This window comes from Sitophilus oryzae, unplaced genomic scaffold (assembly GCF_002938485.1).
Source record: "Sitophilus oryzae breed Bouriz unplaced genomic scaffold, Soryzae_2.0 scaffold_1063_pilon_pilon, whole genome shotgun sequence".
NCBI classification, from domain to species: domain Eukaryota; kingdom Metazoa; phylum Arthropoda; class Insecta; order Coleoptera; family Curculionidae; genus Sitophilus; species Sitophilus oryzae.
The window spans coordinates 786,324-812,457 of record NW_022145686.1 but is presented as its reverse complement, the minus strand read 5'-3'; the positions used below and the strand labels follow the sequence as shown (position 1 = coordinate 812,457).

General features: G+C 32.4%; 1 protein-coding gene across 1 annotated transcript in view; it reads right to left on the bottom strand.

Annotated features, from left to right (window-relative positions):
* The window catches only part of LOC115878702 (gamma-aminobutyric acid receptor subunit alpha-2), a 140,491-nt gene that overhangs the window by 74,902 nt on the left and 39,455 nt on the right, over positions 1 to 26,134 (bottom strand). Inside the window, exon 2 of the mRNA XM_030895283.1 lies at positions 21,343 to 21,584. Coding sequence (XP_030751143.1) covers positions 21,343 to 21,574 — 232 coding nt within the window. The 5' untranslated portion in view covers positions 21,575 to 21,584. The remainder of the gene's footprint in view (positions 1 to 21,342; positions 21,585 to 26,134) is intronic.

Here is a 26,134-nt window from a genome sequence, read left to right as displayed (position 1 = left end):
CGTATGGGAAAGCGGAGAGGTACCTCACGATTTTCGCAACGCGAATATAGTGAATATATTTAAGAACAAAGGAAGTGCATCAGACTGCGGTAATTACCGGGGAATTTTGCTATTAGCTATCGGCGGAAAAATTCTTGCAAAAATAATGTCAAACCGCCTGCACCCATATATAGAAAAAAAATCCTCCCAGGATCGCAAACGGGTTTTCGTACCAACCGCGGCACCGTCGATTCCATATTTTCCATCCGTCAACTACAGGAAAAAGTAAAAAAGCAGCAGTCTAAACTTTATGTTGCATTCATCGATCTAACAAAAGCCTTCGATCTGTGAACAGAGATGCGCTTTTGGGCAATTATGGAAAAGTTCGAGTACCCAACAAATTTCTTACAGTGTAAAAGCCTCCATAACAACAACAAGTCAAGAGTGTCACATCATGGATCACTGAGCGACCCATTCCTAACAAATACAGGAGTTAGGCAGGGATGTGTCTTAGCGCCTCTCCTATTCAACATATTCATGGCAGCGCTCTCCATTATAGTGGACAGCAAACTGCAGGAGAGAGGATTGGGCATTAGATAGAGATATGACGGCGGTCTGTTCAACATAAAAAGACTCAGGGCAAAAACACGTACAAAATTTATCACAGAACTTCAATACGCTGACGACTGCGCTCTAGTTGCAAACACGGTACAACAATTACAAGAAATGTTGAACACATATACCTGGGCATACGAGGCTTTGGGCCTTAAGCTGAACATCGGCAAAACTAAAATCATGTGCACTCCCCCGGAAGATCACAACAATGCTATAAAAATCGGAGAAGAACTATTCGAATATGTGGCGGAATTCAATTACCTTGGCAGTTTGATTTCGGAAAAGGCCAATATTGACTCTGAAATTCAGCACAGGATTAGTAGCGCCTCAAGAGCATTCTGGAAATTAAAAGACAGGGTTTTCTACAATCATGACTTGAGTACAAAAACAAAACTTGCAGTATACCGAGCAATTATAATCCCCACCATGATATATGGGAGCGAAACCTGGGTGCCTTACCGCCGACACATGAACGCATTGAACAAGTTGCAACAGAGACACCTTAGACAACTCTTAAGAGTCCGGTGGTTCCATCATGTCTCAAACGTATCGGTCCTTGAAAAATCTAACTGCGAGAGTATTGAAGTCATGGTCACAAAATCCCGCTTAAGATGGGCTGGTCACGTATGCAGAATGCAAGAAAACCGCATACCAAAATCTCTGCTTTACGGTGAGCTTGTGGACGGTAAGAGGAGGCCGGGTGGACAACTGAAAAGATACAAGGACATTTTCCACGAAAATTTAAAGGGAATTAACATGCAGAATGAGTGGGAAAAAGCAGCTCACAATAGAACTCAATGGAGAAGGGTTGTAAACTCAGTTAACAGCGGCAACCAAAAAGTAGAGAGGCAACAAAGCAATGAGATTTTTGAATGTCCGGAGTGCGGTAGGCAGATAACATCACGTATCGGGCTTTTCAGTCACAGAAAAGCTCATGAAAGAAAACGCCTTGCGTGACCATTTTCTTTATGTGTGTCGAATACTCGTCAGCGAGTAACGGCTGTATGTATGTATGTATGTATATTTAAATATCTTTAAATATCTTTTATTTTTATATCTTTAAAAAAAGATAAAAAAAAATCTTTTATCTTTTTTTTATCTTATCTTAAAAACCATAGCTTTAAACATATTAACCCCTAATAATAAATGCCTTTTTTTATGACCAAGAATCCAAAAAAAATTACCATGTGTGTTCCATAAGAAAAAATATAACTTTGGTATAGATCTTAGTTCTGACACACCCTATACATTTCAAAATAATTTTAAATTATGCACATTGCCTTCCCACATATACCCATAAAATATTTTGTTTCTACATTTTCCGTTTTCGTATAATCAACCGAGGCCAATGAGATGCGCCACCCTGTATTTGAAAAAAAATTAGCAATATTTGATCAACTCTCCAAGTTTGGTATAGTTTGGTTTTAAAATTTATGATAAAAATGCAAAATTAGTTTGTGATAAATTTTTTGATTGTCCAGAAAATTTTGTTACCAACTACGGTTCTGAAAAAAATATAGAAAGTTCTACAGGGTGTCCCTAAAAAGTTGCATATCAAAGTTGTTTTTTTTTGTAATGGAACACCCTATATATTAACTGATTTTTGGATTCGTAGAGAGAAAATAAAGGTAAGTTTTATAAAAGAAGTCAATGACTAAAATGTAAGGTTTTTGACATATCTAACATTTTCTACAAATAAAGAGCAATTTTTAAATTACAATACAAGCTACCTAAATTGAAATTTACTCGGTATAGCCTAATATGTAGTTAAATTAACTATTGTACTTTGGATCAAATTAAAACTTGATCTAAAAAGTTATACAGGGTGAGACAAAATTAATATTGAACATTGGTCATCTTTAAAAGCAAGGTACTCTTTACAATCTATTTTTCCAAGGCTCCTTGATTAAGAATTAGTGTTTTTAGGACAGCCATGACACTCTAGACTGAAATTTAAATAACAATTTTTTATTAAGCGAGAATGTCAAAAGTTGACATGTGAAAAATACCGAGGGTGTCATTTAAAAATCAAAAGTTGTAGTCATTTCCGGTGAAACAGAAAGTGACCAAAAACAATTGAATACGTCAATCAATCCTGATTTATGTTATATACTAACGTACCAAGTCACGTTAGTTTATCTAGGGGTGAGGCACTTTTTAGAGGGTATCCTATATCGTTATTAAAGCATTTTTATATATTTGTAGAAGTTATTTATGGCCAAACTATAGTAATTGTTTTACTAAAAATCATAATAGCATTCAATTAAATAATGAAATTATTATATACCTAGTCCATAAAAACTTTCAAAAATTATATGTTCATCTTAGGGCGGAGGAGTTACATCCAGTACATAACTGAAGTACATATAAAATATGCTAGTATTGTAAGCCATTTAAAAACCTATATACTATATATTATATTAACAATATATCTCAAACAGTACATTTGTTGGAGACCACTGGATCTAGAGCTGTTGTACTCAGTGCATCATTTAATTTACACCGTGTCTATTGAGGCAAATATGTGAATATGAGCAATTAAATTATATTGGTTGAAATATTATTATTTGTTATATTTTTAACGTTCCTGAGAAAAACATAAACTATGTCGAAATATAGAGCTATAGAGTAAATTGAGTTTGATTTAGAACAGACCGCTTCCCGGTAATATATAATTGTTATATTTTTAAAGACGCATTATTTACATATTCATAGCTAAAATATAAATTCATTATTGATTTTTTTGCTTTAGGTATATTTACTATACAATGCGAATATAAGGACACTGATATCACAATTATTGAACACAGGGGAACATTAGTTATTTATTAAGTTTAATGCATCCCGTAAACTTGGAAGCACGTACAAAAATAAGAGCCAACCCTCTTTAATAGAACAGTAAACCTGCACTCGCCGTAATTTAATTCCACTGCAGCCTGATATTTTCAAGCTAGTCGAAGTTGGGTGCGATCCTACTGTCCCTACAAAGATGACTTTGATGTCTCTTCGTAATACGCATAGTTTTGTCTGTGCCTAGAACGGATTATAAAAGAATTTCACATTCCTGGCGTGGTTCGCTGTTAAGTTTTAGATAATCTCCATAACTAGTCTAAATGTCAATATCGTGTTGTTATAATACAGATAGTGACACTTACTTTGTAGTAAAATATGGAAGGAAAGGTTTAAGATATAAAAATATACTCCAGTAAAAATCTATTATGAACACATTTTCCTGATGTAACTTTAAAAAATATTTTATAATTTATTGACTTTCGTTATGTTCTTCCCGGCAATATCTCCAAGGTCTACGAATCTGTAGCTTCCGAGCAAACGATTTCGGGTTCTATACAGAGCCTTCTTTCAAGTCCTTGCAACTTCGGCAAACTTCGGTAAAAGTGATGTTCATTCTCGCCACATGTTCATTAACTGGCGGGTGTCCCGTATGAGTATTTCCATAATATAGTAAAGAGCATAGAGTCTCTAAGCCCCGCCTCCAAGCTTAGTTCAGCATTGAAGATGTCTCTTAACGCGGTATAGAATAGAATAATAGCGCCAAATGACGGTATAAAATGGAGACGGATTTTTAGCGTTACAACATGGAGGGCTTAAAAAAGGAGATTTATCGGCAATGGGCATATATTCGAAAACATTCCTCGGGGTGCCGAGGAATGTTTTCGAATATATGCCTGTCGATTTTGTCAAAAACCGAAATCTCTCAGATCGCAACTAAAATATGCTCACAGATAGTTCATTTTATGTAGAATTGACTGTCGAAAACCGTTTTCCGATATCTCTAACAGATTTCGAGTTATTTGAGAAAAACTACAAAAGAAATATTTTTTTTCTGTTTTTCGAAACATTTAACACCAAATATCTCTGGAACAAAAGGTGTGAATCTCAAAAACGATACCGTTTTTGTAAAGTACACATTCAGGGCTACAACATATTACGAAATAAGCAAAATCGATTTTCCAAAATTTTTCGAAAAAATTCCTCGGCACCTCCCTGTCGATTTTGTCAAAAACCGAAATCTCTCAGATCGCAACTAAAATATGCTCACAGATAGTTCATTTTATGTAGAATTGACTGTCGAAAACCGTTTTCCGATATCTCTAACAGATTTCGAGTTATTTGAGAAAATCTACAAAAGAAATATTTTTTTTCTGTTTTTCGAAACATTTAACACCAAATATCTCTGGAACAAAAGGTGTGAATCTCAAAAACGATACCGTTTTTGTAAAGTACACATTTAGCGCTACAACATATTACGAAATAAGCAAAATCGATTTTCCAAAATTTTTCGAAAAAATTCCTCGGCACCTCCCTGTCGATTTTGTCAAAAACCGAAATCTCTCAGATCGCAACTAAAGTATGCTCACAGATAGTTCATTTTATGTAGAATTGACTGTCGAAAACCGTTTTCCGATATCTCTAACAGATTTCGAGTTATTTGAGAAAATCTACAAAAGAAATATTTTTTCTGTTTTTCGAAACATTTAACACCAAATATCTCTGGAACAAAAGGTGTGAATCTCAAAAACGATACCATATTTGTAAAGTACACGTTTAGCGCTACAACATATTACGAAATAAGCAAAATCGATTTTCCAAAAATTTTCGAAAATATTCCTCGGCACCTCCCTGTCGGTTTTGTCTAAAACCGAAATCTCTCACATCGCAACTAAAATATGCTCACAGATAGTTCATTTTATGTAGAATTGACTGTCGAAAACCGTTTTCCGATATCTAACAGATTTCGAGTTCTTTGAGAAAATCTACAAGAGACATATTTTTTCCTGTCCCCACTTTTAAGCAGGTCCTCGGTTTGGCAGTAGGGGCACTGCGATCGATAGTGAGACTATATTTTCATTGTTATTATACCGTTTAAGTTTGTTTTTGCTACAATGATGTTAATTGGTTGAATTTATAGCAGCATAACAATGAGTGCTGTGAAAAAAAACTATACAGTAGAAATAGCTCGGTACCTGGCTGTAGAAGTGGATATTTCAATGAAAAAAGAGGGAAGAAAGAAAAGTAACCCAAAACTTTTCAAAGCTCCTATTGTAAGTAATATGACTATTTATTTAAAAGAAAATTATGATAGATGTTAAGAAAAACATTAAAATTATATACTATCAGTGTACAGATTTATTTAAAAATCATATTAATAGAGAATATAGCCAAAAATCAACACCTGCATGACATAACCTACAGAGCCTAAAATAATAATAATTTAATACCTGTTAATATTTTAATACCTACTAACATGTTATTATATATGTGCTACTAGGTGTTAAAATTACCTGTTAATAAGTACGTATTAATATATATTAACAACCATTGCTATTAAATATTATTTGAATATTAAATATTATTTACACTTCAAAAATGTGAAAAAAAATGTGTTTAAATTTATTTAATAATTATATCTCTTTTACTAGGGCCCTAGCATCGACAAAGAAGAAAGACATCCTAACTTGCTACAGCAATGGCAAAGGGCGTTCGCCAGACAAAATACTTCGCAGTAGTGATGTGTTTTGTGCACTTGTTTAGACAAAATTAGTTGATGGAACTCTCAGTAGATAAGGGTAGATAATTTATTTTACTATTAGTAGATAATTTCTTTATTGTATATTCAAGTGTATATTACATTTATTAAATTTAGCTACTTGGAGTTAGTCAATTAATCAAAATAAAAGTTATGTATTTATATTCCTAAATAAATAAATTTAATGTTTCAATGCTTTCAATGTTTCTTGTAAGCCTATTTTTTAATGTAGTTTTTAGAGAATTTTTTTTACCACGTTGAGTAAGTTCTTTCAACTTGACTGTTATATATCCTGAGGATGGAATATATACATTCCGAAAGATTGGCCATTAACAAAGTGTATTAATTCTAGTCCAAACCCTTCCGACTGCAAACCTACTAGTTCCTAGATTTTCTTTCTCACTAGTCAGTCGATACTACTCATAGATACTACTGTCTGCCTAAATAAATAAATATATGAAGGAATACATACAATATGATTGAAAAAACGGCGTCAGCGATCATTTTATATATAAAATTATGTGGGTAATGTCATAGATGTTCATTTTCCAGCCAACTGGACGCCGTTTTTTTCGATTATACGTTAGTCCTTGACTGATTATTTTATTTACAAATCTACCTCATACTCGTATTAATAATAAAGTGGATATCAACAGAAGGAACTTTAATTACAGATCAAATCAAATGTATACATATGTATTTATAACAAAATTTGTTAGGTGACATTGAACATAATACATCTTCAATTTAAATGTCTGTGAAATAGTAATAATTGGCAAAACTTTGGTAATGACATTAAAACTTACAATTTAGAAAAGCTAAAAAAAAGTAAAAAGTTACGAGATACACAACACCAATCAAACAAGATAAGTGCAATGTTTATATTATATATTCCTGATTAATTTTCGTCATTCATTTGCTGTAATTTGTCATAAACCACTACTAGTTTAAAAGTTTTTAATGTTTATTATTAGTATCACAATGAATTGTACGTAAACATGTCCATTCCAAGTGTTTTCATGAAAAATTATGAAACTTTAAACTGCATCAGCAAAATTATTAATAAATCATTAATACACTCACATCATAAACTATTTAATTCACATTTCTCATCAAGGAACAATTACTGTTTACATCAAATCAAAGGTTGAACTGGTGATACGTTTGTTGCTGGAACTTCTATATTTTGTGTACACCAGTTCAAGGAAACATTTACTTTAGCAGCTTATATTTTTCTTCGGCCGTGTATACACTAAATAGAACTCCATAATATAACATTTTTATAATAACAACTTAGGAAAAGAATATCTAAAACCGGCATCTGATATAACCTAACTAACTTTTCAAACTCAAATTTAAGGTTTTGTATTCACAATTTTAGCCACGCACATTGCACAATTAGAAAAAAACACGTTTCTAAAAGCTAACTCTGGTAAAAATATGCCCAAATATTAACTTGGCTCTATAATTTATAACAAAATAGTTATTCTTGCCATAAGAAGCTGTGTATTTCTAGTCTCACTATCATCAGATGCGCCCCTAACAGCGATTTTCGAACTTCATTTAGATCATGAAATCTGGGCCCAAAATTTTTACGTTCGATTCGCCTAATCCTTTTAGACTCCATAGTTACAACGTGATATAAGCCACTTGAGTATTCTTAGTCACTTCTTGCATTTTGCGTTGAATTAGCCACTTTGCGACCGTTGCAAATTGTAAACAAGCATCAAGATGGCTGAGCACACGTTAGAGATTATGGTAAAAAATGTTACTTTGAATGTGGTAGACACAGTGGCGCCCGATGGTGCCCTCCCCCTCAGCTGCAGTTGGACACCCCCCGAGAAATCTTGAATTTTGACTCTTGGCTACGTATTAATTTTTATTTGCTTGTGATGTAGTAAAAATGACGTTTTCTAGTTTTGTTTAGTTAATATTATTTTGTTGTGTTCAAAAAATGTTTAATTTAAAATTTATTGATAGAGAAATTCATGTAAACGTTTTATTCAAAAAATGTGTTTTTTATTCTTCATTAAAAAAACAACTAGACCCCCACTGGGCCCCTACTAGACCCCCCCCCAGGATGAATAGGATGAATTGCTAGGTACGCTAATGAGTAGACAATGATTCAGTATTAAAACTAAAAGAGTTTCGGACTTCCATAGTCTTTATTTATTTTGCTTATACAACGTTTCGGTCAGAAGTATCACTGTCCGTTATCAAGTGTGAACTAAACTAAATCCTAAAAACTACTGAGTTAACCGAGCTGTCCATTCACCAAAAAAACAGTGCTATAAGTAAAGCTACACTTATATTTGTCAGGCCTCAAGAATTTACGGAAGACAGTTTTGAAGGCCAACGTACTTTATTGAAAACAAATATGGAAAAAATATTAGGTAGAGACTCTTGAAATTTCTTGCATATTAAATTCAAGACAAGAAATTTTGAAAGTCTTGTCTTGAATTTCTTGCAAGAGTCTTGGTCTTGCAAGACTTTTTCAAGACTCTTGTGCAACACTAGTTCCCATGAACTTGAGTTTAAGTTAAGTAATGGCTATCAGGTAGTAATTGTTAATTTTGAAGTTTAACTTGATATAATGTTATTTTAACAGAACGTCAACGCTATTTAATAGACGTACCTACCTATCTGTTGAAAAACTAAATTGGTTTTGAATAGTTGTAGTCAGGGGTGGATGGGGAAGTGGAAATCGGCCCGGGAATAACAGGCAACCGGCCCAAATCCACAACAACAAAATGACCATAACAAAGAAACATATTTTATTTATTAATACATAAGTAAGGGTGTTTTTCGCTCGTGTGAAAAAAGCTCTTTTGCCTCCGGTTCTTTAAAAAAATTGAAATTATCTCGATCAATTTTTCACGAAGATCAATTTTACAGGATTCTACTGCTTTATTTCTCAGGCTCAGTTTTACAGGGTTCTACTGCTTTATTTCCATTATCGATAACGGTAATTTGATCTTGAATAGGCTCCGATTTTGAGTCACGATTTTGCGAAACTTTAAAACTTCCTGATTCATTCAGTTCAGGTGGCCCAATTCTCTGTGAAATACATTATTTTTAGCTTTTCAGGTATATACTTTCTTACGCTTAAGAAAGAAGTTCTCTCTTTCCTGGTAGAGCATGCAGCAGCCTCGTCATGTATACGTGTACTTAACTGAATAACAGAACTGAATGAACCGCTGTCGCCATTAAAACTGCTGCATTTTTTTAGGTTTTTATATTAGTTCTTATCACTTTTCCTTTATATTTTTCTACATTTGGCATCTTGTATGATAATGCCATGACTCAAAGAAAAAAACCTAGACCTAGGCAGTGGATATAAATATGTTCTGAGGTAATGTTTTGAGTTGAGTCCATAATAAGAGTATTTGGATTTTCCAGCCATATTGATATTTTAATAATTAATAAATAATAATTTTTAATAATCCTTAAATAAGTTTAAACCTTATTTAACTCTACTCTGCTGCCTCAGTAATTTTTAGTAAATTAATTTTAGGAATATTTTAAACAACAATTTAGACTTGGCTTTTAGTTCTCAAGCACAGAGATAGCCATCACATTTTTTTGTCGGTCAACCACAGAGTTCGCGTCAAATTCGCCAATATTTTACAAAGGGGAGCTTGAAAAATATTGTACCGAGGCCCACAGCTGTCAATCTACGTTACCGTATTCTTAGTATAGGAGACTATTTAAATTTACCTAATGCTTTTCATTCTTTTTTCTGCTGCCAGTCAGTCATATTTATTAGTTTTTAATAAAAGAATAGTGGTAAAACTATACAGGGTGAGTCTTAAGTAAGTGCAATTATTATCAGGGGTGGTATATTTTGACCCCAAGAACACGTCTATGAGGTTTCTTTTGCAAAAAAAGATGTTAAAAATTGTGCATTTTCTTTGAAATTTTCCTGTACCTATATTTTAGAAAACTATTTAGAACTTCCTGTTCATCGCAAATTTTCCCCCCACGGTATAGTTTCTTAATCTCTGATATTACGGCACGAAAAGAGATGGAAATACCGAAAAATTGAGGTGGCTCAATTTTTTTTAAAAATAAATCTTTTATTTTTTAATTTTCAAACTTTAATAACTCGGTTGGACTTATTTGAAACACGGTGAAGAGAATATATTATGTTTCCTTTATTGAGATCTACCAGTCCTGAAAATATTTGCACTTATAAAGTCACCTTGTATAATAAAAATTTTCAAACCAAACAAACAACAGATGTTTATTAAAATTATAAGTGTCTCAGAGAAAGACATCTTATAATAGTTATTTTAGAAATTGGTGTTTATGTTTAAAAGCAACTGACGATTATAATGATGCAAATTGATTAGTTAGTTATGACGTCTCTAAAAATGTTACGTCACTTTAGTTAGAAGATTAACCATTTAAATTTTGCTAATCCAATCTTTTTTTGAGCTCTGATCGGGACCGGCCGGCCCATCGGCCCATTTTTCCACCGGCTCACCGGGAATTTTCCGTTTTCCCATATGGCCCATCTACCCCTGGTTGTAGTTAGATATTTTAAATAGTTTTTTCTCTGTTCATTGTTTTTTTTGCTTCCGACGACGCCGACGGGAAGAAACCTCCCGAAACGTTAAGCATTTTTTTATCCGTTAAGCAAATTTGTTTTATTAGTAAAAAACGCTGACAAGTTGGTCTCCGTTGGCAAATTGGATTAACGCAGCGGTGTTCAAACACAATAACTATTTTATTTAGTAGGTTTTTTCTGTAATCTTACCGTTTTCAAAATATTTATCTTTTTAGTTTTCACGTCACGCAAGACCTTCGCTCGTCCGTCGAACGCAAGCGTCACTGTCATTTGCTGTCACTGTCAAATTTTTAGCGCCAAATTCAACTTGGTCCCTAGATGACGTCAAAAAACTGACAGTATAGGAAGTATATGAATCAAACAATCCTTATCTCTATAGTATCCTTGGGGTTTGGGGTCCTGTTTGATCCCTCACTCGGAGATCTTGGGTCCATTACGATACCCCTGTATTATTATATACCAAACTTTTCTTTTTTTTCTTTGCGTTAAAACACTTCAAGCTCTTTGCAAAGTCCCCGATGTCGCTGTGTTGGCTTCTGCTGCTTCCTCTAATCTAATTAAACTTTACTTTACGTATACTTATTATTAGTCATCTACAAATGTATACCGTGCTGGCAACTGTTACTTTAGGGTCGGCATTTACATGTGTGGAAGTAAATTGCATAGGGATCTTATTAAGCCGGAGTGAGAGAAATGCGACCGACCGACGCGACGCGCGATGGTGTGCTGTTGCGGCGTTGCCGATACGCCTTTCCCTATCAAGTAAAGTAAAACCGCTTATTTTTAAAAGACTTTTTTTCAAGAGATAACTAGATAAAATCATTAGACATGTTTCTGAGCATCTGAAATGGAATTATAAGGATATCGTTAAGGTGTCATTTTTTTATAACGAGAAAACGTCAGTAATCGCGATAATTTAAAAACTCAACTTTTTAACACATAACAGGCCATAACTCAAGAACCACTTTAGATATTGAATTTTTTTTTTATTTTCAAGGTCGGATATTTTACAAGATGCTTACATCAGAAAAATTCGATAAGGTTGTTTTTTCCATTCAAAAATTGTAAACAATCCATCCATTTACTTTTAGAGCATAGCAATTTTCAGCAATCGTGTAATTTTTTTATTGATAAAGATTTTCACATACTGTCTACAAAGGAAATACAGCAGAAATATTAACAAAGTTCTTGAAAAAACTACAATCTATTATTTCTAATAGATTTCGAGATATCGATTTTTGAATTCAGAGTTCTAATAGCGCGACCACTATCGAACACCCACTCAATTTCACTTATTTTTACCAGAAATGTTTCTTACCAAGTGTTTCTAGCTTGCACTTAAAAAAATTCAAGCTATAGGGAAAATTACGACTCGTTAATAAATAAACAAATTAAGTATCACGAGACGTAATTAAATCGCGAAGCTGAACGCATGACGTACACCTTGCTCTAGAACTTTAAGTACTGACAGAGGTATTGATTGGGTCGACCGGTCAACTGCGACAAATCTGCTATATCCCCTTCCACGTCTCTTAGCGATGTGCACAGTTTTTCGGTTTATTTCATACGTTTGGCAACGTGTTTGCTGTCCTCTCTTTGTTCAGTACATTATAAAAGCATTGTACTCTTCTTACATACGGAAATCTCGACCCAAGACTAACCTTTCCCAGCTCTTAGTATGCAGTAGTATGCATTATAATTCAATTTTATGTATAAATCCTGTGTTTATTAAACTAAAGGAGCAGTGTTTTCCATTTTTATATGATATAAGAGACTATCAATAATCATTTGAAATCAGAAACCGTCAAATAGTTTTTTAATTTTTTATCAGTTCTTCCCTAAAGTAACAATGCACAACTCTACCATTACGTCTTCTATATTTACTTTAACTAGTTGTTTGAACATGTCTCTTGAATTAGAGAATTTACTTGATCCTATTGACAAAGCTCTCTGTTACTTCCACATATTTTGCTGAAAGAATTTTGCTTTAAAATATTTGTACCGATTCTGAATTCAAAAAGAAGGAGAATAAAATATAAATGATATTAGTTTCAAGGATTTTCGGCTCTAAAAATCTATTATCGTACACACATATTATAATTTCTTTAATTTCTTATTATTATTTTATCATCATTTAATATATGTTTCATTGATTTAATATAATTATTCCTCATTATCATTATTAGATATACCGTGTGTTAACAAAGTTGTTGCATAGGCCGTCATTTCATTACTTTTTATCAAATAAAATTTGAAACTAAAAATCTGGAAAAACAAAACAAACATGCGTGCATCATCTGCTGATGATGCTAACATGGTTAGTAAAATGCGCGTCAGTACAAAAGGAAAATTGTTTTTGTGTATGGTAGTGAATTAGTGTTTTATTTTGCTGGTTAATTCCATTTATGCTTTTCCAAATTAAATAATAATAGCTCCCGTATATAGCCTTGGGAGTAGCAAGGTACAGCTTGCCATGCTAGAGCCGTTCGGTATACAAGAAAGGTAATGTGGCTAGCACTACGCTTCAACCGCCTATTATTACCTCAGGATTGTGAATCCCAAGTACTCATTTAAGGCTGAGTCGACCTAGGTACCCAAACTATATTTATTTTATTAAAAATTGTTGGCTGATGAAATGCCGGCTGTAGGATTCGAACCCACAACCTTGAGATTGGTAGACGAGAGCTGTACCTCTACGCCGCTACCGGGCACCTGCTTTTCCAAATTTCCATATTTCGTTTTAGAGAAAATTAAAAAACAGGAATATATGGACCTAAAAAATAAGTTCTAAAAAGCAAAAGGCGTTTCTGTGGTAATATAATTTCGATTTCATTCTTTCATAGATGGTTATTATTAATTTTGATTAACGTTATATTTTTTGTTGTAATTAAAGTATCAAATTTTTCGATAATTATATACCACTCTTTCCCAGTATTGAACTAAATAAATTTTTTGCTCCTTTAACATTTTAAAACACAAAAAAATATGGCGTTAATAATTAAAATTCTATCAAAGAATGAGAACAAAATTGTATTACCCCAGAAACTTGGTAATATATAATTTTGTTAATATAATAACATTGATTTTTAGGACCTTGAAAAATTTAAGTTTTATTTTTATGTTTCTTTTTTAATTTTCTTTAAAACGGTTGGAAATTTGAAAAATTATAAACGGGATTAATCATTATAGAACAAATATTTTTTTTACGAAGAATGCATTTTTCTAAAAATGTCAATCTAATCTATACTAATATATAAAATCCTTAAGTGACTGACATACTGATTAATCACGATCCTGCTCAAAATACTCAACGTAAGAAGCTCAATTTTGGCATAAAGTTTGATTCTAGGGTGTATAGGCTCGATAAGAAGGGATTTTTCGAAATTCCGGTTCCAAGAGGGTGAAACCACCCCTCAAATATTACAATATTTTTTATTTAAAAAACGGTCAACTTTCCGAAAAAACGCTTAAACACGTATATTTTATTTTGCTTTTTTACATATTTTAAGATTTTTTAAAAATGTATACAGGGTGTTTCGAAAAATCTGGTCATTGATTAATCACGATCCTGCTTAAAGCGCTTGATGTAAGAAGCTGATTTTTGGAAAACAGATTGATTTTAGGGTGTAGAGGTTCGATAATAAGGGATTTTTCGAAACTCGTATTCTAAGGGGGTGAAACTATCCCTCAAATATTAAAATATTTTTTATTTAAAAACCGGTGAGCTTTTCGGAAAAACTCTTAAACACGTATATTTTATTTTGTTGTTTTACACATTTTAATATTTTTTATAAATTTATACAGGGTGTTTCATAAAATATGACCATTGAGTAATCACGATTCTCCTTAAACTGCTTGACGTTTAAAGCTGATTTTTGGCAAACGGATTGACTGTGGGATGTAGAGGTTCGATAAGGAGGGGTTTCTCGAATCACAAATTCCAAGAGGGTGAAAACGCCCCTCAAAGATTACAATATTTGTTATTTAAAAAACGGTTAGTCTTTCGGGAAAACGCTTGGACAAGCATAATTTATTTGGTTTTTTTTTACATATTTTGAAATTTTTTAAAAAATCATACAGGGTGTTCCATAAAGTTGGGTAATTTCTTAACCACGATTCCGCTTAAACTCCTTGATGTAAAAAGCTTATTTTTGGCAAACGGATTTTTCGAAAGTCAAATTCCAACGAGATGAAACTACCCCTCAAATATTACGAAGTTATATAATAATATCGCCATATGGTTTTTTCTCATGCTGACATAAATGTGAGAAAATTTTATCCAGTTTGTATGTTAATGGAAATTCAAATTCTTGCTTTGCTTTATCATCGCCATTACAAATGACTAATTCCACGCGAACGAAGTCGCTGGTACACGCTAGTAAATATATAAAATTCTCGTACCAGAGTTGTTAGTTACCATACTTCTCCGAAACGGCTTGACAGATTTTAATGAAATTTTATAGGTATGTATATGCAGTAGGTCTGAGAATAGGTTGTATATATATTCTTATACCGCAAGTGATAAGGGTGGTCCACCCCCATTTTTTTAAATTTTTTTTGGGCAAAATTTTATTTTAAAATTAGTAAGAAATAATAAAAAAATCAAAGGATTAATAAGAATAATAAAAAATAGAAATAAGAATTCTGAGCCACAATAATATGTATGTTCTAAGTAGGGTTTTTTCTCTGTATTGCAGCCTTGATGAAGATGAAAATACACGTTGAAACGTCGGCAATTTTTTAAATAAACGGTTTTTAATTCCTGGTCTTAAACCTGCGAACGCTATTTCATCTACAATATAAGGACGTAAATCTACCATTTTTACATTTTGAGGTACGGAACAGTATCTTCTTTTGTCAGAAGTAGTCAAATAACTATCCCGATAGTATGGGTACAATTATTAACTTGCGTAGTGTTGATGTACCGCACGGACATATTCGAATATGCCCATGGTTCAGAACAATGAATATAAAAATCGCACCGTACGTAATCGAGGACGCGATTTTTAAATTCATTGTTCCAAACCAAGCTAAAAGTTTAAGTGGCATTGAGTATATTTGGACACACTCAAAGGAATCAAAATTTATAGGATATTTTCCGTTGACCTAGAACCATGAAATTTTGCAAGTAATACTGTTTTCTATTACAAATATAGGAAAAAATCTGAAAACTATACATTTTTAATTAAATCATAAAAAATATAAAGGTGCCCGGTGGCGTAGAGGTACAGCTCTCGTCTACCAATTCAAAGGTTTGTGGGTTCGAATCCCACAGCCGGCATTTCATCAGCCGACTATTTTTAATAAAATAAAAATAGTTTAGGTACCTAGGTCGACTCAGCCTTAAATGAGTACTTGGACTTCACAATCCCTGAGGTAATAATAGGCGGTTGAAGCGTAATGCTAGCCACATTATCTTTTTTGTATACCGAACGGCACTAGTATGGCAAGTGTAAAAAAACAATATACGGGAGCTATTATAATTATTATAACATACCGTACATATATACAGTACCTATGTCTAGATTGCCTGATTGATAATTTCGAAAATTTCGATAATTCCGGGATAGTAAGCAAGAATAAAAAACAGCGATCAAAAAAAGGCACCGATTTTGCCGGTGTGTGTGCAAGCGTTCTAAGTGTGTATTTTTTTATTTTTTTGTGAACCATTGTGAACTAATTGGGATTTCCTGTTGGGATCTAATAAAGTGAACTAAAATTGATATTATTATTATACTGTATGCAAGAAGTAGCAACACCGCAATGGAAAACTAATTTAAATCGATAGAGCAGAGTAATTATCTAAAAATCCAATTTTTTTTAAATAATCTTATCACTCGATTTTATAAACGTCTAAACCCACCATTTCACCCAAAAGACGCTATTATTTGTATATTGGTAGATACTCTCACATGATCTCATTCTATTAAAAGCAATTTGTTTAAAATTACTTTTTAGATAAACATCTCTCAAGCAGTGAAATTTAATTTTAAATAATAATTTCCAATCATGTTTACATATTGCACTATACTATAGAGGAAACTGTAGAACGAAAACATATTGGAGTACCTATTATATTGCTTAAGGTAAAATACTTTCGAGATTCCTCTCTTACCGGATGTAATAATAACTTTATGAACTTCAAAATCCGCTTTGTAATCTCCCAGTAGTAGTTTACCAATATGAAATACTCAAATACCCTTAATTAGATATAGATTGGAGTTAGGGAAATGCAAACACCTAAGAGAAAAATAAAATAAAAAAAATAAATCGAAAACAAATTATGAAAGAATTAATATTTATGGTGTATTATAACATAAACTAATCAATCTTAAGTTCTCATAATCAACGCAGATAAAGCTCCAAATAAAATCACAAACACAGTCTAATTGCCACAGAAGTCACAGACAAATCCCCTTGATGTGCTCTCACCACTCGTACAATTTTCGTGAGCCCATGAACCACATTTATAGAATTGTATCCAATCTTCGTTGGGAGGATCTTCGTACATTTCATTAGAAATTAAGCAATAATACTCATTTTCCTTTATACTTTTTTTATTATTATTTTGTTTCTTGCGCGATATGTTTCTATCTAAAGTTTTCATCTTAACGTTATCGGCAAAATCCTTAAGATTTCTGCCTCCTTTCTTACTTTTAATCTGCTATACGATTTTTCTTTTTTTTTGTTCCGTTACTTTCTTTAATCTGCTCCTGATTTTTCTTTTTTTTTGTTCCGTTTCTTCTAGAATATATTTCATGGGAGTTCCGGTTATTATAAGTGAATGTTTTTTTCTAGACGTCTGTGTCTTTTTTGGTTGAGGCAGTATGGGTACATTGACAACATGTTGTATTGTTGTGTTATGTGGTGCACAGTTATTTGGGCATATAGTTAGGTACTGGTGTTTGTTCTTCCGATGTGGATGCTATTTGCGCATCAGAAGTCACAACTATTTGAAAGTTCGATACCGTTGTTGTGACGATACTATCTGCTCATCAGTTGTCGGTGATCTTAGCAAAGATCAGGAAAGCTGATGCTATCTGCGTAACAGGTGTCACCGTAGTAAGTATTCATTAAATTTAGTTGTATGTAACACAGATTAGGTAATAGTATACTATATGTATACAGATAAAAATCTTGTCCCTAATTTGTGGTACGAAAATTGTTTTTTGTGACAATGACCAAACGAGTAAAAAAGTGCGGAAAAATAAACCCGCGTTTAAACAGCGTAATAAAATTTGGCCATAACACTGCGGCCATAACCTGACCGGCGCTGTGCACAATTTTAGAGGCCATAAGTGGGCGTGTTATGTGCGCAAACTAGTGCGCGACTCACTAGTACGCGAAAAATTGGAACCACGAAAATCAATGCTTTTGACGATAAGTTTATAATCTGTGTATGTAATGGCTAAATACCAGATATACCTTTCTAGATATTGCTGATGCGATCGAAAGCTTTTGTAAAAAGATCGACTATTTTGTACTGTTTAATTTTTCTGGCAATATTTGAAGCCATGAACAAGTCGCACTCTTTGTTATATGCAGCTTTTAGGGGCCCAAAATATGTCAAGTCTAGTAGCTGTAGTCGATGATGTATGTGTGAGGCGGAAGGGATAACAACATTATTCCACTCTGGCGGCAAAGCTGATAGTTAGCAAGGCTGATATGGCTTTCATGGTTGTCTAGAATAAGTAATATGGGGTTTTCAACAGTTGGTTTAGCAAATGAAATGAAATGATGTAATGAATCGCTAACTACTGCTACCATATCGGCATTCCCTCGACGCAACAGTTGAGCATTCATTCGCTTCCTCTTAAGATAAAAAACGGAGGAAGATACTGCCCTGAAGCACTGAATGCTCAAACAGCTGTTGTTGTACTGCCTCTTTCACCACTTGTTGCCATACCCACTTGTTCGGTGCTTCTTCTTTGGACAGTAGAAATTCCTGTTTCGTCGACATTATAATCAAAGTGGTGTTTTGTTTGCAAGGCTTCAAGGTTGTTGAAGAAAAGTTTCAGTTCGGTTTCATTAAAAGCTGTTATTCTATTGATGTAGCCTCAGGTTTACATAGCGAAATGTTAGGACGTTTTTTTTAAATCCGTAAAACCAGTCTTTTCCTGTCATTTTGGTTACCTTGTCAAAATTATGCTTCAATTTATTTATTTCGGCAAATTGGTACGCTAATTTCCGCACCTTCTCTATTGTTAAGTTCTAAAAATGTTTTACTTCTCTTTATGATATATTCTTCTAATTCCATTTCTTGTTCTTCAGAAAATATTGCATTCCTTCCAGCTTTTGGTGTCTTCACAACTTCTTCCTTCAGGTGGTCAATAATACCTAAACTAAACTTTGCTACAGACTACAGTATAAATGTTACTTTACCATAACCAGAAATAATAAATAATTAGACAATTTTTTAAATAATTTTGTGTATATTTTCTTCATGAGGCGCAATACCGTGGATTATAAGCCGATAAATGGTAGACCGCTAGTTAGTCACTGTTTTATTTTTTTTTACTATATTGTAATTAATAATATTAGACAATGATTAAAACTAAATATTCTTGTGTAACCTTCGAGGAATAGCCAATTTAATTTATCATCGGTAACTGTTTTCATGTCAGTTTTTCCATGTTTACTTATTTTTCTGAAACCACCTCAACGTTTGACCTTCATTGCCTCGTGCTATTTCACCAAATAGTACGATAAATATAAGCCCGTGTTATAAAAATTAGTTTCCACGTTTCTCCTTCATACTAAAAGTAACATCTTTGTTATTTTAAATGGATCATCCGGTATATTATTAAATTTTTGAAAACTACTTTGATATCTCATACTTTTTATATTATATTAACTTATCTCCTACCTATCTCTGATAGTTTTCGAGATAAAAAAACATGTGTAAAATTGACAAAAAATATGATCTTCAATAATCATTGGTTAAATCATAAATTCGGTATATTGAAAGCTGATTTGGTTTATAGGTTAAGGAAAGTCGGCATATCCAATCTATCTAAATCAAATGATTGGATATCAAACAGGGAGGTCAGAAAAAATAATTATTTCCGTTTGCCGAGGTCAGAAAAAATAATTATTACAACTTTGTTATAAAATTACTCAAATCTTTATTATTTTAAATTCATCTCTACTCTACGAATATTATTTAAAAAATCAAAACCCAAATAAAATTGCTTTTCGACCACATATCATATTCCTATACCCGTGCGGCATTTAAGCAAAATGTACCATTATTTAGTCCATAATGTGATTTTCCTTGCTCTCATTGGCCGAGACTAAACGCTGGTGCGTTTTGCCAAACATGAGACTAAAATGCGGTACATTTTGCCACGTTAGCGTGAGGCATTCCAAAGGCAGGTACATGTTGCTAAACTTTACTGAAACGTGGTGTATTATACCTGAGATCGAATGACATTAACCTTTTCAATTGCCCTGAGAAAAATAAAAAAGAATTGACGGGGTTTAGAAGTTTCATTTTGATTTCGAATTTTTCCAAATAATTTCTGAAGTAACGTCAATATTTGGATGAAAATTGGTATCTGGGGGTTTTTGACATGAAAAATTTGATTTTGATGTCAATATGACTCTTACTTATAGAGGGCGCCACCTAGATATTTTTAACTAGTTTGAAGAGTAATAACTTTTCGTCCGTACCTGTATAAAATTAGTGAGTAAAAAAATAAAAATTTATGACTTTTTCTACGTAAAAAAGTCTCTTGGTAAAAATCGCTACAAAGAATGGTTCTCGAGATATTTGGAATCGAAATTATCAAGACCTATCATCATTGACATAAATTAAACATGTTGACTAACAGTTATTAATCTGAAATCATAAATTTGAAATGTTTTTGTGCCAAAAGTTCAACAGAAACTGTTTTATCATCATTTTTTCGTATAGAGTGTTTTAGCATTACTAGATAAATAAATAGAGAGTTTTCGAAGGAATGCATATTCTTTATTAGAATAGTGAATAAATAAAAGTATTATTATAACAATCTTATTTTCCAAGTTTTACATAAAAATTTTCCAAATTTATTATTTCAGTCAAATAACTATCTACTCAACGTGTCTGTTTTTTTGTCAATAATGACATGTATTGACTATTTCCATTCTAAATATCTTGAGAACGGTTGTTTGTAGCGATTTTTACCAAGAGACATTTTTTACGTAAAAAATCACGGAAATATATTTTTTTTCACTCAGTAGTTTTATACAGGTACGGACGAAAAGTTATTACTCTTCAAACCAGTTAAAAATATGCGGGTGGCGCCCTCTATAAGTAGGAGTCATATTGCCATCAAAATCAAAATTTTCATGTCAAAAAACCCCCAGATACCAATTTTCATCCAAATATTGACGTTATTTCAGAAATTATTTGGAAAAAATCGAAATAAAAATGAAACCTCTACACCCTGTATCTCCGAAAGTAAGCATTTTAGGACATACATTTATACGAACTTTTTTACTTATTTTTATCTGCAGAATATGCTGGCGAAGTTTCCGGAATACAGTTCCGACCACCCTGTATTTATGACTCGCATAACGACTTTCAAGTTCTCAGAAAAAGTTTTTTGGTCGAGCATATAATGCTTGTATCTGCAAACACACATACCTTTTCCATGATTAGGTAATTGGGAACTTTCATAATTTTTCAACAAGTTCTCCAAGATGTTAGTAATATTTTTACTGACGATGTCATTAGTTCCACTGTCTCTAGCCTTGCGCATGGTATAATTTTTGTTGTCGATGTCAAATCCAATTAGCGTCTTCCTTAATGATTCATTTTGTTGAGATTCAGAAGACTCCAATCTCACTCCTCCCCTTATCTTGTAAGAAGCAGCCATCGGTATCGGTCTGAAAATAATGAGAAACATAATCTCTTTGACTAATGAGTAATGAAATAGAATAAGCGGTAAAATAAGCCTATGCGAAACTTTGCATTAAAGTAATCTCGTAAGATTTTATCTACGAATCACAGAAGAGTTTCATTATTATTTACCGATAATATGTACAGGGTGGGTCAAATTCGACGCTTTTAAATGAAAACACCCTTTTTTATAGGAGATAGACGAAAACTAATATCGGTGTCTGGAGCTCAATTTTCATCAAAAACATGATGGTGAAAACTGCACATCAATATCTGTTACCGTTTCGGAGTTACGGGGTGTATTTCAGAAGTTTGCATTTTAACAAATCGCTGTAACTTTTTTGCTATGAAAAATTTTGTATTTCTATGAAAACATTTCCAAAGCACCTTTTTACGTAGAATTTAATGGCTTAAGTATAATTTTTTTAAAATTAATAATTTAAGAGTTATCAACAGAAAAATTGATTTTTTATTTGGGACACCCTCTATATTTTTAATTAACTGAAAAGAATTTAAAAGTACCTTTCCAAAAATGTAGCACATTTGATATTTTGTTATAATCCTCTTCGAAATACAGAATTTTTAAAAGTTCGCCACTTTTAACTAGTAGGCTTTGGACCCCTTATTGATGATATGTCCTTAATGGAACTCGAAAACATATTTTCCCAGCAAGACGACGCACCGCCTCTGAAGCTATCAGCAAATTTTTGCAGCCAATTTCAAGAATAATTGAATAGTTAACCAAGATCCCAGTCGTTGGCCGTCGAGGCCGCCTGACTTGTGCCCATGGAGCTAATCCATGGGCACAATAATGGATATATTTTCCGCAAATATAATAATGGATATATTTGCGGAAGAATATAGGTTCCTTATTCTTCCATATAATCTAGACAAGAATTAGAAATACTTAGCAGTTATGAGAGGGTATCTTTCACCCCTACTGAGTTAATGAAATCCGCGAGAAATGTTCAAAAACTGCCCCGTCTGTCCATAACAGAAGACGGTCGATATGTCGAACACCTGTAGCAAAATCTCATGTCTTGGTTTGCTATTTATGTTTATTGTTATTAGATATAGTTTAAATGTGTTGATATTGGTTAAATATATTTTAAATTGTTATAAAATTCTGCATCTCTCATAGCAAATATTATTTTCGTTTTAATTGATGCTCACAGCTAGAATTTTTTTGCATTACAGCCGGTGCCGTTTAAAGCCTATATACTTATTTAGAGCGGGCGAATTTTTATATACTCTATATCTCGAAGAGGAATCGAGCAAAATGTCAAGTGTGTTATATTTTTGGAAAGGTAATTCTAAATTATTTTTAATAAATTAAAAATATACAGGGTGTCCCAAATAAAAAATCAAATTTTCTGTCGATAATTCTTAAATTATTAATTTAAAAAAAATTATAATTAAACCATTAAATTCTACGTAAAAAGGTGCTTTGGAAATGTTTTCATAAAAATACAAAATTTTCCATAGCAAAAAAGTTACAGCGATTTGTTAAAAATGCATATTTTTGAAAAACACCTCGTAACGCCGAAACGGTAACAGATATCGATATGCAGTTTTCACCATTAGTTTTTGTCTATCTGTTATTGAAAAGGGTGTTTCCATTTAAAAGCGTCGAATTTGACCCACCCTGTACGCATATTTGTATGTTGCACACAGATTGTCCATTCGGGATTAGTCGGGTCTGCTGCGATTGGGCGGTATGTAAGTTATACTAGGGAGAGCACTTCCTTTGATAAACCGAGTGCAACATATAGAAACATTGTAACATATGGCTTTAGGCTTAACATATTTTTAGATGACTTTTGTTTTAAATTATTAGTTCTAGCTCTTTGTCTAACGTTGAAATGGCAATGGTAAATACGCTTAAAAATATTTGTTGGGGCTTCGGAAGCAAGTGGAAATGTTCGTTTTATTCTCCAAGTTTCTTTGGTAAGTGATTATTGGTAAGCGTATCAAGCCATTCCTGTCAGAGAAAAAAATCGTTACTAAACTTGATATCCAACTTTACTGTTATTTAAGCCTTTTCCTCTTTTTAGATAAATTCAGAGGTAGATTTAAATAAAACAATATAATTCCTTCTTCACTCATTATACTTAAAAAATAAGTAATTAATTATATGATTATTGTTTATTGTTCAGGTTTTTGGGAGATTTGAGGGAGCATTTAAAAATGATTTTTTCTTCATATCGATATCTAAATCAATGTGCATTAAAGATATATCTCAAAAATTTTCTGTGATGCCAAAAAAAACCTAAACCATAGGCCTAAACATTTAATTTGACCACATCAAAGCGTACTAGAACTCTCTTTTTCTGGGAATACTATAAGAAGGAAACAAACTTTATACACTCTTGGAGAAACGAAACGGAACACTCGATTTTAAAAAACGATAATAAAAAGCACTTTTGTTTAGGTAATGTTGGGCGATAGATATCGATCTTCTAGAGTATCGGTGTTCTTTATTCTGATTCCCGAAATTTTGAATCAGTATGCCTATTCATTCACATATATAATTTATTTTTGCTCCTATGCTATATCGTTAAAAGGGTTGGAGAATATAACAATACCTATATAAGTCATCAATTCACAAAACATAATTATTCATAATAACGCCTACACTACTCTGTATGTTGCACTCGTGTTATCCAAGAAAGTGCTCTCCCGAGTATAACTTACATACCGCCGAATCGCAGCAGACCCGACTAATTCCGAATGGATAATCTGTGCGCAACATACAAATATGCACCCTGTACAGGGTCTGGCAATAGTACGTCGGGCATCTGTAACTCCAGGAATAAAAAAAAACTAGAAATTTTGTTTAAGTGGCTTAAAGTATGTACTAGGATGTATTTCAGGAAAATATTTTAACTTCTATAAGGTAGCTCAAAAAAGGGTGAGTGGATCGGAATGATTTTTTTTAAATGGAATACCCTGTCTATTATTGCATTTTTGGTTTGCTTTCCGATCACTTTACATAATCCTAGATATGAGTAAATATATTTCGACAGTTTTAGAGATAAATAAATAAAAAATATATATTTTTTAGCCTTTCTTAAAAAATTATTAAAAATACAAGAACCTGTCCTGAAATCAAAACTATATTAGGTATTTACTTTGCTATAAATATGGTAATCGTAAATTATACAGGATGTTCAAAATTCTATGTCAAACTTTCTAAAATATAAAATAATATTTCTTCGTTTTTTTTTTAATCGAACACCCTGTATATTACTTTTTCAATTGATAAAAAATTAAAAAATGAACATTTTTTGAATTTAGAGTATCTCAAAATTTTTAACGGTTTCGCAGATATTCGCGGTTTTATATTTTATATGGCATTTTCCACAGTAAATTTTTATCAAAGCCTAATGCCTATCTAATGATTTTTCTCATGTTTTTCTCCGTATTTTACCGTTGAAAGAGCCATATGAAATAATACTGCCTGTATCTGTGAAATAATTAAAATTTTTAAATACTTTGAATACAATTTTTTTTTATTTTTTAACACCCCATCTAATAAAAGAATAACATACAGGGTGTTCCATTAAGAAAAAAACAAAGAAAAATGATTTTATATTTTAGAAAGTTTGGCGTAGAATTTTTAACACCCTGTATGATTTAAGATTATGATATTTATATCAAAGTAAGTATAGGACCATCTAAAGTAAATACCTAATATAGTTTTTATTTCAGGACAGGTTCTTGTATTTGTAATAATTTTTTTAAGTAAGTTTCAAAAAAATATATTTTTTATTAATTTATTAATATCTCTGAAATCATCGAAATATATTTACGCATGTCTTAGGATTATGTAAAGTGATCTGAAAGACAACCAAAAATGCAATAATATACAGGGTGTTCAATTTAAAAAAATCAACCCAATCCACTATAGAAGTTAAAATATTTTCCTGAAATACATCCTCGTACGTTCTTTGATTTGCATTTGAGCAAAATTCGTTTTTTATTCCAGGAGCTACAAATGCCCGACGCACTATTGCCGAACCCTGTATAGAGTGATATCGAAATCGTTATACCATATAACAGAATGCCATTTGAGTTTCTTATATAGAATACATTTTTTTTAAACATTTTTTTGAACAGGTTAATTAAAAACTCGCATTTTTCATCAAAACAATTTCTTGGGATACCGTTCTATGAGAGATAAACGAAAAACTTCTTTGAATCAAAAGTTGGTGGACAGTATACTTGAAGAATAAACATTAGAGTTTTTAGTCTTATTCGGTGGTTAAAAATGTTTTATTATTTTTTTTTGAATATTTAAAAAGTTTTGTTTGGCCCTTTATATTATAATATTTTCAGAATGGTATATTTTTTATGAGCTGGCAAAGGGGGGGCTATACAGGGTGAGTCTTAAATAAGTGTAAATATTTTCAGGGCTTGTTGATCTCGATAGAAGAAACATATTTTCTCTTTACCGTTTTTCAAATAACTCTAAAATAACTTAGTAATAACAATAATAATAACTAATAATAATTTTTTATTGCCATACAAATATTGT